At 37.0% G+C, this 16,208-nt stretch overlaps 1 protein-coding gene across 3 annotated transcripts; it reads left to right on the plus strand.

Annotated features, from left to right (window-relative positions):
- The first annotated feature begins 10,543 nt into the window (after positions 1–10,543).
- On the plus strand, positions 10,544–13,204 carry LOC122657943 (inactive glucose-1-phosphate adenylyltransferase small subunit 2, chloroplastic). Of its 3 annotated transcripts, none has more exons than XM_043852746.1 (9): positions 10,544–10,750; positions 10,838–11,128; positions 11,252–11,521; positions 11,719–11,886; positions 11,989–12,092; positions 12,209–12,323; positions 12,493–12,591; positions 12,663–12,788; positions 13,009–13,204. In XM_043852746.1, the coding sequence occupies exons 1-9, from the start codon at positions 10,574–10,576 to the stop codon at positions 13,123–13,125; spliced, it is 1,467 nt and encodes a 488-aa protein (XP_043708681.1). In that variant the 5' UTR covers positions 10,544–10,573; the 3' UTR covers positions 13,126–13,204. The 3 variants fall into 3 exon arrangements, with proteins under 3 accessions (XP_043708681.1, XP_043708682.1, XP_043708683.1); XM_043852747.1 differs by having other exon boundaries at positions 12,212–12,323; XM_043852748.1 differs by lacking the exon at positions 12,663–12,788.
- Positions 13,205–16,208: the final 3,004 nt, after the last annotated feature.

Genomic DNA, 16,208 nt, shown 5'->3' on the forward strand with positions numbered 1-16,208 from the left:
AATATGACTGATTTTGGGGTTTTTAGTTTCAAGGGTAAAATTGTAAATCAACAATGGTCAAGGGTAATTTAGAAATTTAAATTTATTTAACTAGCTGACATCATCACTTAATAGCATAAAACTAACAGTAGGGACTAATTTATTATATTGGGGTCCAATACAGGGGTGATTTGAGTATTTTAAAAAATCATGGGTGATTTGAGTTTTGTTTGAAAATGGGGTAATGTGTAATTTACCCTAAAAACTAATATATAATCTCTTATAAAACCATGAAAATACCACAAAATATGGACAAAATAAATATTTTTTATAAGAATATGAAAGTGATATAAAACAACAGTGCAACTCGATGTTTCTAATTTAAGGCCGCATTTGGTATGTATTCTTGGAATGCATTTTAAGTTGATTGCGTTTTCTCGGATGATAAAAATAGTTGTTTTTATCATCCAAGAATACGAAATCGACATAGAACGCATTCAAAAAATGCATACCAAACATAGCTTAAATATCACTTAAGTTGATGTCTATTCCAAATGGATGATTTTTGACTTGACTTCTGTGTTTATAGCTTTTTAATTTAATGGAAAAAGATCTCCACTTGGTGGTGTTTCCTACATCATCTCACAGGACACCATGAGATGACGTCTCTGCCTAAGGGTGCCAAAATCAAACCGAACCGAGACGTTTACACCGAAACCGTGAAATCGTTTATTAAGTGGTTCGGTTTTGGTTTTGAAAATTGGGACCGTTTAGTTAAATGGTTTAAACTTAATTGACCGTCTAAGAAACCATTTAAATCGAAAACAAATATTAGTAATATGTAATGACAATAATCAACCATCAGTACCTTAATATACTAGGTTGTTGCAAAATTTGAAAACAATGAGACTCAAACATGGATTGGTAGAAGTATATATGTGAAATTTGTAATAAAATTATTGGGTTGAATTCATTCAAATACATTAGTATAATAATATTCAATGTTTCTATGAATATTATGGCTTTTCTATCAATTATAATCATATCCTTTACAATGTGACTTGTTGAGTACATCCAACAAGCATTAAATTTGGTATAAAACAGGCAAATCGTTTAGGAGCCAAATATCTAAAACTGTGACCAAAACCATTTAGGGACGATAAACCGAAACCGTTTAAAAATCGAGAAACAAAAACCATTTAGTAAATGGTTTTGGTTTCAATAAGTGCAACGTTTAATAAACGGTTTGGTTATGGTGTCACCTAAAAATCCTTGCACCGAACTATTTAACACACTTACCTCTGTCCCTTGGGTAGATACCCAGGCGTGCTCAACCATTGGCCTAAGCACTTGTGTATCATGTTTGACCAAAATATGTTTTGACTTGACTGTTATGTTTAACAGCTATAAACAAATAAATTAAATAGTAACTTTGGGCAAGAGATCTTTGCTTGATTGCATGGTCTCTACACCAGCGGCTGAGCCAATGGGAGAGCTTGTCTCGATATCCATCCAGGGGCAAGGACGTGATGCATGGTGCCCTGTGAGAGAGGGCGTGATAAAGCTGGGATCTTTTTTACCAATAACTTTTAAGGAAAAAAAATGTAACCAGACTCTGTAACGTATGCTAACACCTCCTTATGTTTATCTATATCGTCTCTCCTATGCAATGATATATTTGCTCCCTATTATAGGAGACGCTAGCGCATTTGAGGGTAGTTTGATTAGGAAAACTTTTCGTTTTATACAAAACAAGCAAGTAGTCAGACTTTTTCACATGGGTTGTTGAGGCGGCAACCATCAATTCAAGAATTAATAATCGAGAATCGGATTGGTGAATCTGTCGAGTGTCGATTTGGGTCTGAATTAGCCGATCTCGATCGGAATTGGCCATGATTAATCTCAATTATGGATATTGACCGATTTATTATAACACACCCTAGAATTGGTGAATTTACTGATCTAAGAGCCAATTTTAGGGTTTCTGGGACCGATTCCGACCGTTTCTAATGACAAATACGGGTTCGGTCCCCTATTCCTTGTTTTAAAAAGTTGACGGTGGCTCAATGCCCTAGCTAAACTGGCATTTGATCAACTGTGAAGTGCACGCTTGGAAATTCGCTCAATTTTTTATAGGGATACAAATGAATAGCCGAAATCTATTTCCGTATCCGTGTCTGTATCCATTTAGCACTATCCAAATTCGTCTGAAAGCTAAACGGATATGGATACGGATAGGTAATAGCTATCCGAAAAAGCTATATTTATATGTAAATGGATAAAATATCCGATCGTATCCGTGTCCATATCTGTTTAGCACTATCCGAATCCGTTCAAAAATTAATCGGATGCAGATGCGGATATAACACTATCCGAGCCGAATCCGATCCGTTTACATTCTTAGTTTTTTACCTGCGACTCCTATTGACGTCCATTTTTTTGGTGAAACTGTAGGGAGGGAGAGAGAGAGCTTTGTCCTTTGGTTCTTCTACTGTTCACATTCACTCTTTGTTTGCTTCTAGATTACCTCGAGTGGTTCAATCTCTACTCATTTCGTTTTCTTCGTCAGTTCGAGGTGATTTTCGTCCCCATCAACTGCCATTTCGTATTCAAAACTTCTCTGCGAGTTCTCCTATTGACTCATATCGGAATTTGTGTTGGTCCCTGTTTTGATTCATTCAGGTTCTCCCTCCAGCTTAACACTTGAGAGAAAGCGTTCTTCGTTCGCACAGACAGCGGCTGTCCGACATTTCATTGGGTCCCTGACCAGAACTGAGGGTCTTCGCTTTGCTGTGGTGAGTTCTCCCTTTGGATTTTAGTTATCTCTGTGACGCGCTTTGGTGATTTGAGGATTCAAATCTATCAAATGTTAGGAAAGAACAATCAGGAACATTATATATATTTTTTTGTTTTGCAGATTAAAATTAATATTTTAAGGCTTAGTTCCTGTTTCCTAGGAACTTGGGCTATTCCTCCCGCTTAGTTTATGGGTTCTGAACTACTCCGACGTTGTCATTTGGGTCCTGATGACTGGGTACTATTCTCAGTTAAAATCTAGAATCTGGTTATTTTGCTTACGGGAGCATCATTTCATTGAGAGTTTTGCTTCATTTTTTCGTACTGTACTTCCTAGTTTTCTGGTTATGAATTTTGCAGGATTCATACATTACTTCAGGTTATGCTAGAGGTTTAGCGTTTTTATTTCCTCTTTTTAGTTTTAAGTATGTTTTAGAATTTTGCTTCATAGGTCACGTAAATAGAATTCTGAGCTGGCTTTGAAGTAGTTATTATTTTATACGAATAAAGATTTGCACATTGATCCTTGTTCAAAAAAATGCTGAAGCGAAATGTTCTGCGAAGTTGAGCAATTTCTTTTTTCTAGATTTATATGGCTCAGGGTAGAGCAGGTAGACCAAGATTTTATTGTGAGTTTTTCGCTTACTCAAGTGTTTGCCTAGGATAGAGATCTGGACTTCTGCCTCCTCCACGACACCTGTATCTTTCTATTATTAATACTTTTTAGAGGAATCCTTTGTAATTTTTCTACTTCTTAATCATTGTCTGCCCAATTTTGTAATGAATCTCTTTTGTTTTTATGTTTCAAAGGTCGTAGCACGGTTTAATGAGGTTGTAACAAAACTACTGCTGGAGGGAGCTTTGGTGATTTTCAAGAGATATTCAGTTAGAGAAGAAGACATTGATGTATGTGATCGACTTGGAAACTCTTAGCAGTAAGTAACTTGTATTTCAAACATCTACCTTCAGAGAAATGTGTTCTGGTGACAATTTTATACAGGGCAGGACTATGGTCTTAAGTAAAGGAATGAGTGTAATGCGGTTGTGTACTATTTTGTCAACTTAACCTGCAGATAACATTAACGATATCACCATAGCAAAATAAATAATGATACAGCAACAGCAACAAAGGAGCAACGAAAAAAACAGAAGACTTAATAGAAGTCTCCCACGCTTGGAGAGTTCTAATTTCGTAATTGGCTTTCACCTATTTTATAAATACAAGCATGGGGTTATCTCCTCCCATCGATTTTAGCTATTGTTTAATTGAATGTTTCTGTTAGGTGGTGATGCTAAGAGTAGCTCTTGTGGTGAAGTAAGTGCAACCCAAGGTGGTGAATCCTTGGATTGGGACGGTGGTGAAGCCCAACCACAGGCCATAGGTGGTGAAGGGTGAAGCCTTTGATCATGTCATGTTCTTCTTCTTCTTTCTATTGCACTGTTGTCAGTTCCAGCAGGTAAGCTCCTCCTACCGTGGGCTTCCATTGGTGAGTTCTGTTTTTTTTTTGGTTTTTGTTTTGTGTTTTATTTACTCCCCTTCATTCCTAACTCCTCTGTTTCAGGTCATGCGATAGGAGCTGTTCTTCCTTTCTTCTTCTAAACTCCAGTCTTCAATATCAGACCATCTAGCCATCAGTTGTGGCAGGAATTTGGATATGTTCTTCCCTCCTCTTCTACTCCATTTGATCCTAGTTTGAGATGGGACTGGTGGTGGAGTTATACCCTTCCTCCTAACTTTCTATTTTCTGGTTTTCTCTTAGTTTTGTTTTCTATACATGCTTGTTTTTGTTAATCTAACCATTATCTTACACAACATCCAAACACACATCTCATTGAGGGATGAATAGGAAAGAGAAGGAAGGATTGGAATGAAAGGAAGAATGGAAGGAAACTAAGAAATCAATGAGAGATCCATTTCATTGAGAAAGGGAGAAGAGAGAGAGGAAGAAAGAGGAACGAGAGCAGGAATGGAAGAAAGATAATGAGCGATAATGAGATATACATCTCACTGAGGAGGAAGGGTGAAGGAGAGGTATGAATGGAATAGATAGATAGATAGCATAAGAACTAAAGACCAAAAAAGAAAGAAAAATATCACAGAAACATACACAAAATTAGAGATAGTTTAGCATGGGATAGGCCCAATGCCAAGTTGCCTCATAATTTAGTAGAAGGAATCATCTTTTAGAGGCTTGGTGAAGATATGTGCAATTTGATCCTCAGTCCTTACAAACTTAATAGAAACATCACCTGTTTAAATTTTAACATGATCTCTAATAAAGTGATGTCTACTTTCAACGTGCTTTGCCCGTGAATGCTGAATAGGGTTTTTTGTTAAACTAATTGCACTCGTATTGTCACTCATAATAGGCACATTTTGAAATTTTAGACCAGAATCATCCAATGTTTGTTTCATCCACAAAATTTGAGCACAACAGCTTCCTGCTGCAACATATTCAACTTCAGCCATTGATAAGGCTATCGAATTTTGCTTTTTACTGCTCCATGAGAGAAGACACTTTCCTAGTAAGTGGCATGTCCCTTTAGTGCTTTTACTTTCGGTCCTACATCCAGCAAAATCAGCATCCGAATATCCTACTTTGCTAAAGGTGGTTCCTTTTGGATACCATAATCCATGATCAGTAGATCCTTTTAAATATCTAAAATACCTTGATAGCAGTAAGATTAGATGTCTTTGGGGCTGATTGAAAGTGTGCACATTTGGTCACACTAAGCATGATATCCGGTCTACTGGCTGTAAGATAAAGAAGACTCCCTATTATACCTTTATATAATTTTTCAAACGCTGCAGTACCTCCTCCATCTTTATCAATCTTGGATGAACAGTTTATAGGAGTGATTTCAGGTTTTACCTCCTCCATACCAAACCTTTTGATTAAGTCCTTTGTATACTTTGCTTGGTTGGTAAAGGTTCCCCCCTTCAGTTGCTTGATTTGAAGTTCAAAGAAGAATGCTAATTTTCCTATCATGCTCATTTCAAACTTATCTTGCATAAGCTTGGCAAATTCTTGACATAATTTTTCATTAATTGCTCCAGTGATACTGTCATTCACATAAATTTGAACGATGAGCATATCCTTCCCTTTAGTTCTAGTGAAGACTTGCTGAAGAGGGTAGTATCTACCTTCCCCATTGAGAATCACTTCTATGAGTAATTTGCTAAGCCTCTCATACCAAGCTCTAGAAGCTTTTTTCAGTCCATACAAGGCCTTGTCAAGTTGGTAGACATGATCATGAAGGCTATGATTTTGAAATCCCAGTGGCTGCTCTACAAAAACTTTTTCAGAAATATAACCATTTAGAAATTCACTTTTAACATCCTTTTGAAAAAGTTTGAAGTCTTTATAACAAGCAAATGCTAATAACATTCTAATGGCTTCCAGTCTAGCTATTGGGGCAAAAGTCTTTTCAAAGTCAATGCCTTCCTCTTGATTGAAACCTTGAGCCACTAATCTGGCTTTGTTTCTAATCACTATCCCAGACTCGTCTAGTTTGTTTCTAAAGACCCATTTAGTACCAATGAATGATGGTCATTTGGTCTTGGAACTAGGTTCCAAACTTTATTTTCTCAAATTGATTCTTCTTCTTGCATAGCAAACATCCAGCTTTCATCATGCTTAGCCTCTTCAAATTTTTTTCGGTTCAATTTGAGATAGGAAAGCAACATGATTAACAAAATTTCTAACAAGAAGCGTGTGATTACCCCATGTGAAGTGTCATTAATGATCTCTTCCTTTGGGTGATCTGCTGTAAACCTCCTCTCTGAGAAATTCCTTTATTAACTCACATGGTTCATCATTTTGCTCAAGTATTTCGAGTGTTGTATCTTTGTGCTTCCTTCATTAATGATTTCTGGCTCGTCATCTATGATCTGCAACTTATGTGATAAGTTAGATTCATCAAAAGTAACATGAATGGATTCTTTTACAACTAGTTAGTCTTTTGTTGAAAACGCGAAATGCCTTATTAGTTGAAGAATATCCAAGAAAAATACTGATGTCTGATTTTGAATCAAATTTGTGCAAGTTATTCTTTGGTATTCAATACATAGCGTTTGCACCCAAAAGCCTTGAAGTACCGATGTTAGGTTATTTACCATGCCATAACTCATGGAGTTTCATCCATTTGATGTCTCAAGAGTATTCAGTTCATAGTGTGACAAGCGGTATTTACTGCTTCAGCCTAAAAAATAGTTAGGTAAGGCTTGCTCATTGAGCATGGTCCTAGCCATTTTGTTGTGGAGTTCTAGGGGCTGAAAATTGAGGGCTAATACTATTGTCATCACAAACTTTATCAAAGTCCAAATCATTGAATTCACCACCATGATCACTTCTAATTTTTGAGACAACAGCTCTTTCAACTTGTACCCTTTTTCGAAAATATATAAAAACTTTTAAGAATTGCTTGGCAAAATGAAAATCCATGTAAATCTAGAGTGGTCATCAACAACAACAACAAACACAGCCTTATCCCAATTTAATGGGGTTGGCTACATGGATCCAAACAAACAGAATAGAGAAAAACATAGATATACTCTAAACAAATAAGGGACGAAAAGATTGGAGAAGAGGGATGGGGAAAGAGATGAGAAAAGACAAAGGAAAAGGACAAATGGAGGATTGGAAATAAATAGAAAGATGAAAGATAGTAAGAGGCAAAAGGCACAGCCCAACACGTTAGGATAATCTCAGCTAAATGGGGTCTGTGACATGGATCCTTGCCCTCCAATAGGCTCTGTCGGAGGTCATACTTGGGACCAGACCTAGACTATGCATGTCCTTCCTCACGACTGCTCCTATGGTCATTTTAGGTCTGCCCCTAGCTCTTTTAACTCCTTCAATCGGAATCATATCACTCCTTACTGGGGCATCAACAATAACAAATGGATACCTTCTTCCTCCAAGACTACTCGTTCTAGTAGAACCAAATAAGTTCATATGTAATAGTTCTAAGGTTGAGAGGTAGATATAACATTTATGGGATTAAATGAGCTTTTAACCTGCTTTCCAAGCTGACATATCTCACAAACCTTGTCTTTTTGGTATTTTACCTTTGGAAGACTGCGGACAATATCATCACATGACAGACGGTTTATGAGCTTCATCTTGGCATGACCAAGTCTTCTATGCCACAGCCAACAATTGCCCTATAAAACTTGGAAACATTTGACATCTTGTTGGGCAAGGTCAGACATATCTAAGGTATAAACATTTTCAGTTCTTTTTGCTACAAACAAGACTTTGTGAACTTTTAGGCTTTGGACAATGCAGTGATTTTTATCAAATGTAACTCTGTTGTTCTTCTCACATAGTTGACCAATGCTCAAGAGATTATGTTTCAACCCATCATCCCATCAACAAGTAGAATATTTTCAATTTTGGGAGAAGTCATTACCTATGTTATCTTTTCTGATAATCTTGCTTTGGAAAGGGGTTGAAAATCTGTTCTGATCTCCAATCATGTGTCTTGAATATCCACTGTCCAAGAACTGTACATCTCTTCTTGATTGGGCCTTTAAACAAGCATGAGCATGCATACCTGAAAGATATATTTTTTTGGTACCCATTTCATTTTATGTCCTAGGAGGTTAGTCCTTTTATGTGAGCATTGAAATTTCAAGTGCCCACCTTTGCCACAGTAAAAACAAGTAACAGATAGAATTTGCATGATCTTTAGGCACCTGAACTATTATTTTGGCTAGTTCTGAGCTGTTTATCACTTCCATTAGGGTTTCAGGAACAATGTGATGGTTTTTATGCACTAGGTGAAATTATTGAATGTTAAGTCTAAGATATTTCCTCCACATCATTGGCAATGCAATGTATCATGGACGGAAGAAGGGTGAATGAGAGAAAAACTAAAAAAGAAAAAAAGAAAGGAGAAAACATTATTTATACTCTTACGTGACAATTTTCTTTGTTGATTGTTTTTTATTACGTGATCGAAGCTTCTGTTAATGGTTTTTGTGATTTGGTGCAGATTGAGATGGCATCGTTGTTTGCACACCATCTGCAGTGATTGTTGATACTATTTTTGTAATCACTTTGCCCAATTACTAAAACCAGGTTCTTGTTGCTGCAGAAACATTATCTTTGCGGCACAGGATAAGTGGTTTGTGCAAATGGGAGCCACAGCTTCTTAACTTAAAAAGGGCATTTTAATAGTTTTGCCGCAACATCTCAGAAACTGTTAAAAACCAAAAGTGATGCTCAAAAACAAATGGAGCCATGCTGAATTTTATAAAGAACCATTTCTTGTTTTTCAATAGAAATCAAAGTTTGTGAAGTATGAATCAAGTCCCGGCCTTCCAGGGTGTATTGATTATATGGATATCTGGAAATCCCATGGATTTAAAAATCAAACCCGAATTGGTGGAATCAGTTGATTTGAATCGGAGTTGGCCAACCCTGATTCTGATTAATGCCCATTCGATCTTTCAACCGAAATATGGATCGGATCCAATTCTGGCCCATCAAAAGAATTAGAGTAAGATCTGAGTGTTACACTTCCTGAGGAGAAAAGAAATATAGCCACGTCTTTTAACATCAAAAGAAACGTAAGATATGCAGCAAGACATCACGAGGTACATGAGTTCCCTAAAGTTGTAGGTTAGAAGTAACAAAAAAAAAATGGAGAATGTGAGGAGACATGCCTATCTTAATAACCACTCCATCTCATTCCCATTCTCTAAATATGTTAATTAATAAGGATCAAAGAGGGAGCATGTGGACCACTCTATCTCTAAGTGGGCATCCGTTACCCTCACTTAGGGTCTTTGATTGGGACTCTTCTTTTCCTTGAGGATTTTCTTATGATTGTACATCCCTTTTTGCTGGGCAAAGATCTGAGACTCTGAGTACTATATAGAACCAGACTGTCTTTAGGCAAATTAAACATTGCAACCAAACATATACTCCTACCTTTGCATTTTTGTGTGTTTTTTTTTTCTTTTTATTGAAAATAGACCATGAGGACAAAATGGTCATTTTCTAGAGGAAGTATTTCAAAATTAAGATAGACAAGCTCATGCCTTTTCTCTTCTCTTTTAGAACTTCTGAAACACAAGTAAACAAAATGCATCACAAAAGGAAAGAAAAAGAAGGCATGAGAAACTTAGAATCAAAGCTAAAAAAAAGGAAAAAACAATCATTTTATAGATCAACGAAACATCTGCTTTACATGGTCCACGGAATCTTGGCTCATGTCTTCGTAGGAACAAGCATCTTATAAATATTCTATCTTTAACCAATTATAAAGCAAAATATCAGCTCATGCATGGCATCAAAGTTCCACTCCATGTCACCATGAACCAATCAAGACTCGTCCACGTGGCTAAAAATATGGATGCTTGCTTACCTCTACTATAATGCAGAAATTGAATTACAAAGAATCCCAAATACCTCCCTCCCTCCCCCCCACCACCCCCCTCCCAAAAAAAAAAAAAAAAGAATCTTTATATGCATACATGTGCATGTGTAGGAATTTAATTTGATGGGGCTACACAGCCACAGCCATCACCAACATTTTGCTTTGATCGAGTCGTGCCAGTCATTGTTTGTTCAACGGATCCGGGCAGTAACCATGAGGAAGAAGAAAGCTAAATATTCTCTTAGTTTCTTTTCTCTTCCTTCAAACTCTACACCATCAGGTGCAGGGAGAGAAGAGAAGAAATGGACATAAAGGGAGAGAAACTCGACAAATAAAAAATCAAGGAACTCTCTCTCTCTCTCTCTGTCTCTGTCTCTCCATATCTCTTTCTATCTATTGACATTAAGTGATGTTGCAGCTTCCTCTTCCCACTTCTGCAACTCTCACAGCAAAGCTTCCCATCCTCCGATTGGTTCGCAGTTGCCAGAACCCTCCATTGAGGTTTCCTTCAAGTGCTCCTTTGAGTGTGTTCATATCCAATTCACAGAAACCTGAAAATCCCAATGTATTCCCCCCAGTGAATCAGGTCCAAAGCCACTGAGTATGCAATGTCTCTGTAATTTGTATAAATGTCTTTATAGTTTCTGAATGATGATTATGTATGTTATCACAGAGTGTAGCAGCAATTGTGTTTGGGGATGGATCAGAGTCAAGGCTTTACCCATTGACAAAGAAGAGATCAGGAGGTGCTGTTCCAATAGCCACAAATTACAGGCTCATTGATGTGGTTGTGAGCAACTGCATTAACAGTAACATAAGCAAAATATATGCTCTTACACAATTTAACTCCACCTCTCTTAATTCTCATCTCTTCAGAGCTTATTCTGGTTTAAGCTTAGGAAAAGAGGGTTTTGTGGAAGTTATAGCTGCATATCAAAGCTCTGAAGGCCTAGGCTGGTTTCAGGTCTTGACCTCTATCTTTTCGAATGTCATGTTCAACATTCATGTTTCTTTCTAAAATTGAAGTTCATCACTTCTAGTGTTACTAAATGGTTTTTATTCATCTTCCTGAATTCTTATATCTCAGGGAACTGCAGATGCCATTAGAAGATGCTTGTGGGTATTGGAAGAGTATCCAATTCTTGACTTTCTGGTCCTCCCTGGTCACCACCTCTACAGGATGGACTACCAAAAACTTATAGAGGCCCACAGGAACAACAATGCCGACATCACAATTTCTGTTTCTTGTGCTTTAGGGAATCGGGACCCTGGTTTTGGCTTTCTGAAAGTCAATTCTAAAAATCAAGTTCTTGAATTCAGTGAGAGGCCAGATAGAGAGCCATTGAATTTCATGACAGTGAGTACTTTTTTCTGCCTATAAATGGTGTAATGAGAATAGACAGGAAGAGACGGTAGTGTAGAACGATACATCAATGGTGTACAACTTTTTATGTTTTTATTTGTGTTGGTTTTCTTTAATCTTCTATTTCTTTTTTTCTTTTAGTTTTTCCTAGTTCAGTTGGATTCATCTAAGGGAATTTCATCCACATTCAGGCAGAAGACTCAATGAAATCCAGTAACGATGCTTATCCTTATGTTGCTAGTATGGGGATCTATGTAATCAAGAGAGACATAATGACAAAGCTCCTAACAGAGTTCTTCCCCAAGGCTAATGAGATCACAAATGAAATAATACCAGGAGCTATTTCCATGGGAATGAAGGTTAGCTTTCTAGTTGCTCTGTGGGTTCTCTCCAGACATCTTTTTAGTGTCCTTTTTTCTTTAGAGTTTCCTCAATATGTAGTTTCTTTGTACATGGATTAGGTTCAATCGTACAAATTTGATGGGTATTGGGAAGATATGAGGAGTATTGAAGCATTCTATCAAGCCAACATGGATGTCACAAAGAGATCAACTTTGGGATTTAAGTCAGTAACTTTTAACTACCAGGAAAGGCTGAAAGCATAATGCCAGTGCAACCCTTTTAGAGAATGTTTCACTTCTCCTGTGACCCTGCAACTAACCTTACTTACTCCTTTGGTAGCAGCTTCTACGATAAAGATTCTCCACTATACACTTTGCCGCGGTGTCTCCCTCCTACTGTGATCACTGATGCCGACGTAACAGATAGTGTCATTGGAGATGGCTGCATTCTCAATGTAAGAATTTGCAGTTTTATTAATATTTATATTGTTGTACATACGCAACAGGGCCAAATGCCACCAGGAACAAAATAATCTGCAAAATAACTAGAAATGATCATCTATCTATTACTAAATTGACTTTGGTGATTGTTTGAATTATCTTTCTGTTCTTGATTAAGAGTAGAGGTGCAAGGTCAAGGGTTCAGTTGTTGGCATGCGAACAAGGATTGAAGATGGAGCTGTGATTGAAGATTCAGTGCTTATGGGTTCTGATATTTATCAAGTAAGCATCTTCTTAAATGTTTAATCTCTCCCCTCCTACTCCCTCATCCTTGTTTTTCTACTTGACAGGAAGAAGATTGGATACAAAGGTGTAAAATGGTTGGAAAGAGTGATGAAATACCAATTGGGATTGGGAAAGATTCTTACATTAGGAAAGCTATTGTAGATAAGAATGCTAGGATTGGGAAAAATGTACAGGTATTGATTAATATTTTGCTTCTAAATGGTAGTTTTTAAATGCATCTCAACTTATTTTAGACATTAGAACATGGCATTCCTTCTTTAAGACTCTACTTTGAATCTTTTCCATGTGGGATCTTTGCTTGTCGTTATCTTTATATTTTTTCATAACTTTTTGTGGGTTAAACTGATATATATATATATATTTATTTCTGTGTTTGTTTTCCTAATCTTTTAGATTGTGAATAAAGAGAATGTTCAAGAAGGAAATAGGGAAGCTGATGGATTCGTTATTAGTGAGAGGATTGTAATTGTTTTGAAGAGTGCAATCATCCCTGATTGCAGCATCATTTAAGGCTGATCAGTCTCACTCACAGATTCATTATTTGTATTCTTTTCTTAGAATAAGAGAAATGTACAACTTCTTTTTCTTCCTTCTTTTCTTTTGCTTATTTAGCCCAGCCTAGAGAGCACGGCAAAGTATAAGTGATAGGTCGGTCCTCTGTCAATAGTGACAGCCTTTCAATAATAATTATTCATGAGCACTTCTTGTTGTTTATATATGCTATACTACTTGTATTGATCTTTTACCTTTTAGGTTTTGCTAACCCATCTGAGCATGGTTGCAACATAATATGGCTGTGGGGGAAGAGGAAACTTGAAATAAAATCCTTTCATGAGGAATGTAATTGAAGCTTTGGCAAGAAAAGAATTAATGCTAGAAGTTTTCAGAACTATTTAAGCTTAGGGGCACTGTTCTCTGTCCCACAGCGCAGCCTGTGCCCAGGCACATGGGGGTGGGCGCAATGACCACCCTGCCCCCTGCACAGGTTGCCCATGTGCCTGGGCACAGGCTGCGCTGCGGCACAAATAACATTCTCCCCTAACCTTATTTATTCCCATGTCCAAAAAATTAGGGGAGAGGGTTTCTTACGCTGCCGATGTGGGAAAGTTTTTCCAATAATTAGATAGTGAATTTATGTGCAGGATTTGCACAATTTCATAATAGTGTATCAATATTGAACAAGGTTGGGCATTTTGCTATGTGGTCAACAGTTTGTTCAAGTATTTTCTTAATAAAAAGATCTTATTTTCTATTAAAAGGGAAATTTACGTCTATCACTCCTGTGTTTTCAAACAATTATATCTACCACCCCTGGGATTTCAAAAATTAGGTCTATACCCCTAAGTACTAACTCTGATAGTTTTGGAAGGAAATGACAATTTTGCCAATTGTTATATATAAATAAACTCACCCCACCCCACCCTTGTTACGATGACCTTCCATTATTGCGCTAGCGACCACCTGCTGCTCTAGCGGATGTTGCAGGCATTTCGAAGGACTTCATCTCTTCTCCTCTCCTCTTTGTTCCATCCATCCCCTCCTTATAAATACAATGATTGTTGGAGATCAACTCCAACTCTGGACCTCACTCTCAATCTTTAGTTCAAAGATCATCCAAACCCAAATCCAGAAACCACGATGACAACAACAACAACCAGAGCATACTACAGAAGGCTTCAACCAGGTAAGCGATGATGAAAGGATTTGAATCCGAGGGGTTGGTGGTGGGAGAAGCAACTGAAGAGAAACAAGAAAATGAAAAATTGGTAATTATGGAAGGCATGCAGTAGAAATTAGTACGCAAGAAGTTGGAGACCGAAAGGATAATTCGTATATGAAATCCAATTTCAGATAATCTATCAAACTTTAATGCTAATCGTCGATTCAAAAGCGAAAAACCTAACCCTAAACCTGAACCAACCATTTCAAGGACTGGGGCGTGATAAATCAAACCTTTCACTATTTGATTGTAAGTAAACTTCAGAGGAAAAAATTTGAATACATAATGGATTAAATCAGGACGGGTGAACCTTTCCCGTTTGTAGCAAAAGCATGTGCAAAGCTCTCGAATCTCAACTGCTCCAAAATAATTCATACCCATTTTGTGAAATACCCCGTTTGGTCTGATATATTTGTCCAAACAGCCATGGTAAATATGTGGGCTCTTAGTATTCGGTGATGGCAAGCTCTGTGTTCGACTTTCCCTTTTGAGATGATGGTTTTTCAAATAAATGGAGGTAAATATGTAAAAGCACATTCATTAAGGGTATTTAGTTAATATTTGGACGATGACATCATCACATAACTATTCTCATCTAACGGTAGGGATACGTTTCTTTCAAAATATAGGAGAAGTTTATGAAATAGATGAAATCCCAGAGATGATAGATGTAATTGTCTAAAAACACAGGGATGGTAGATGTAAATTTCCCCTATTAAAAAGCCTTATTTAAGGAAATTTAATTCATCAACTACTATGATAGATATTTATTTAAGGAAATTTTCAACATCTCCACTATACCTATTGATATGCGCTTACCATAAAAAACAAACACCTATTGATATTCAATACTTTTACATAATTGTGCTCAAATTTCTAAACTCAAAAAAGTCTCTATACTGATTTATTTTAAGGATAAAAGTTTTCAGGTCCACAGATCAGAAAGGAATTTTTCTGGTCATGACTCATGGTATTATCATCCCTTCTCCCCCCCCCCCTCTCCCTCCCTTTTCTTATGGTATGAAGTGATTGAAATGCTCTTTAAGTCACATCCAGAAGTTTTTTTTTGCTAAGCTTGGCCAAATAGGTTCACCTGATTTGTGCCATGAGGCATATGATTAAGAAAGCTCCAACCATATAGGTAGGTATTGTCTAATAAAATATTAATTATTAAAATATTTTATTACAAATGTTGTTTCCAAGTTGAATCATGATATTTAAATGTATTATGGAATCGGGTGGTCCATATATGAGTTCACCTTTTAAGGTGAACTCAAGAATGAAGCAACTTTAGTACAAAAAGTGGATTTTGGTGGTTCTCTTAATTCTGCGGAATTATACAACCAAACAATTTTAATAATTGAGAATCACGACTCCAAAAAATTACCATCTATGGATTCATGCAACCAAACACACCCTCAGGCATTCTATCAAAGATCATTGAAAATAACTGGACTAATAAACTAGGCTTCATTTCAAAGGCCCAAACCACATTCGTCTCTCTAATTCTTCTAACCTGGTTTGCTTTTACTATCAAAGCTCAAATGCACCATTTGAAGGCAAGTATACTTTAAAATCCTCAAACTCATGCGCTCTCATCATAGAAATCAAGCAAAAATACAAATAAACCAACCCATGGGAGGGTGAAAGGGTGACTACAAGTGTACTCTAAAAGCAAGGTTAAACCTAGGGGTGGGGACTTGAGTGGGTTCAGCCAATACCAGATTGAACCCAAGCCCAAACAAAAAGTGAGGTTGGGCTGGAATTTTTTCAATCTCAAGTTGGGCTTCTTTGAACTGAAAAAGGAAAGAGGCCAAGATGGGTTGTCTTCAGGGTCGGTAATTATGGAAAAATTAATTACATTGTGACAGTA

The sequence above is a fragment of the Telopea speciosissima genome, chromosome 4 (genome assembly GCF_018873765.1).
Source record: "Telopea speciosissima isolate NSW1024214 ecotype Mountain lineage chromosome 4, Tspe_v1, whole genome shotgun sequence".
Classification (NCBI taxonomy): Eukaryota; Viridiplantae; Streptophyta; class Magnoliopsida; order Proteales; family Proteaceae; genus Telopea; species Telopea speciosissima.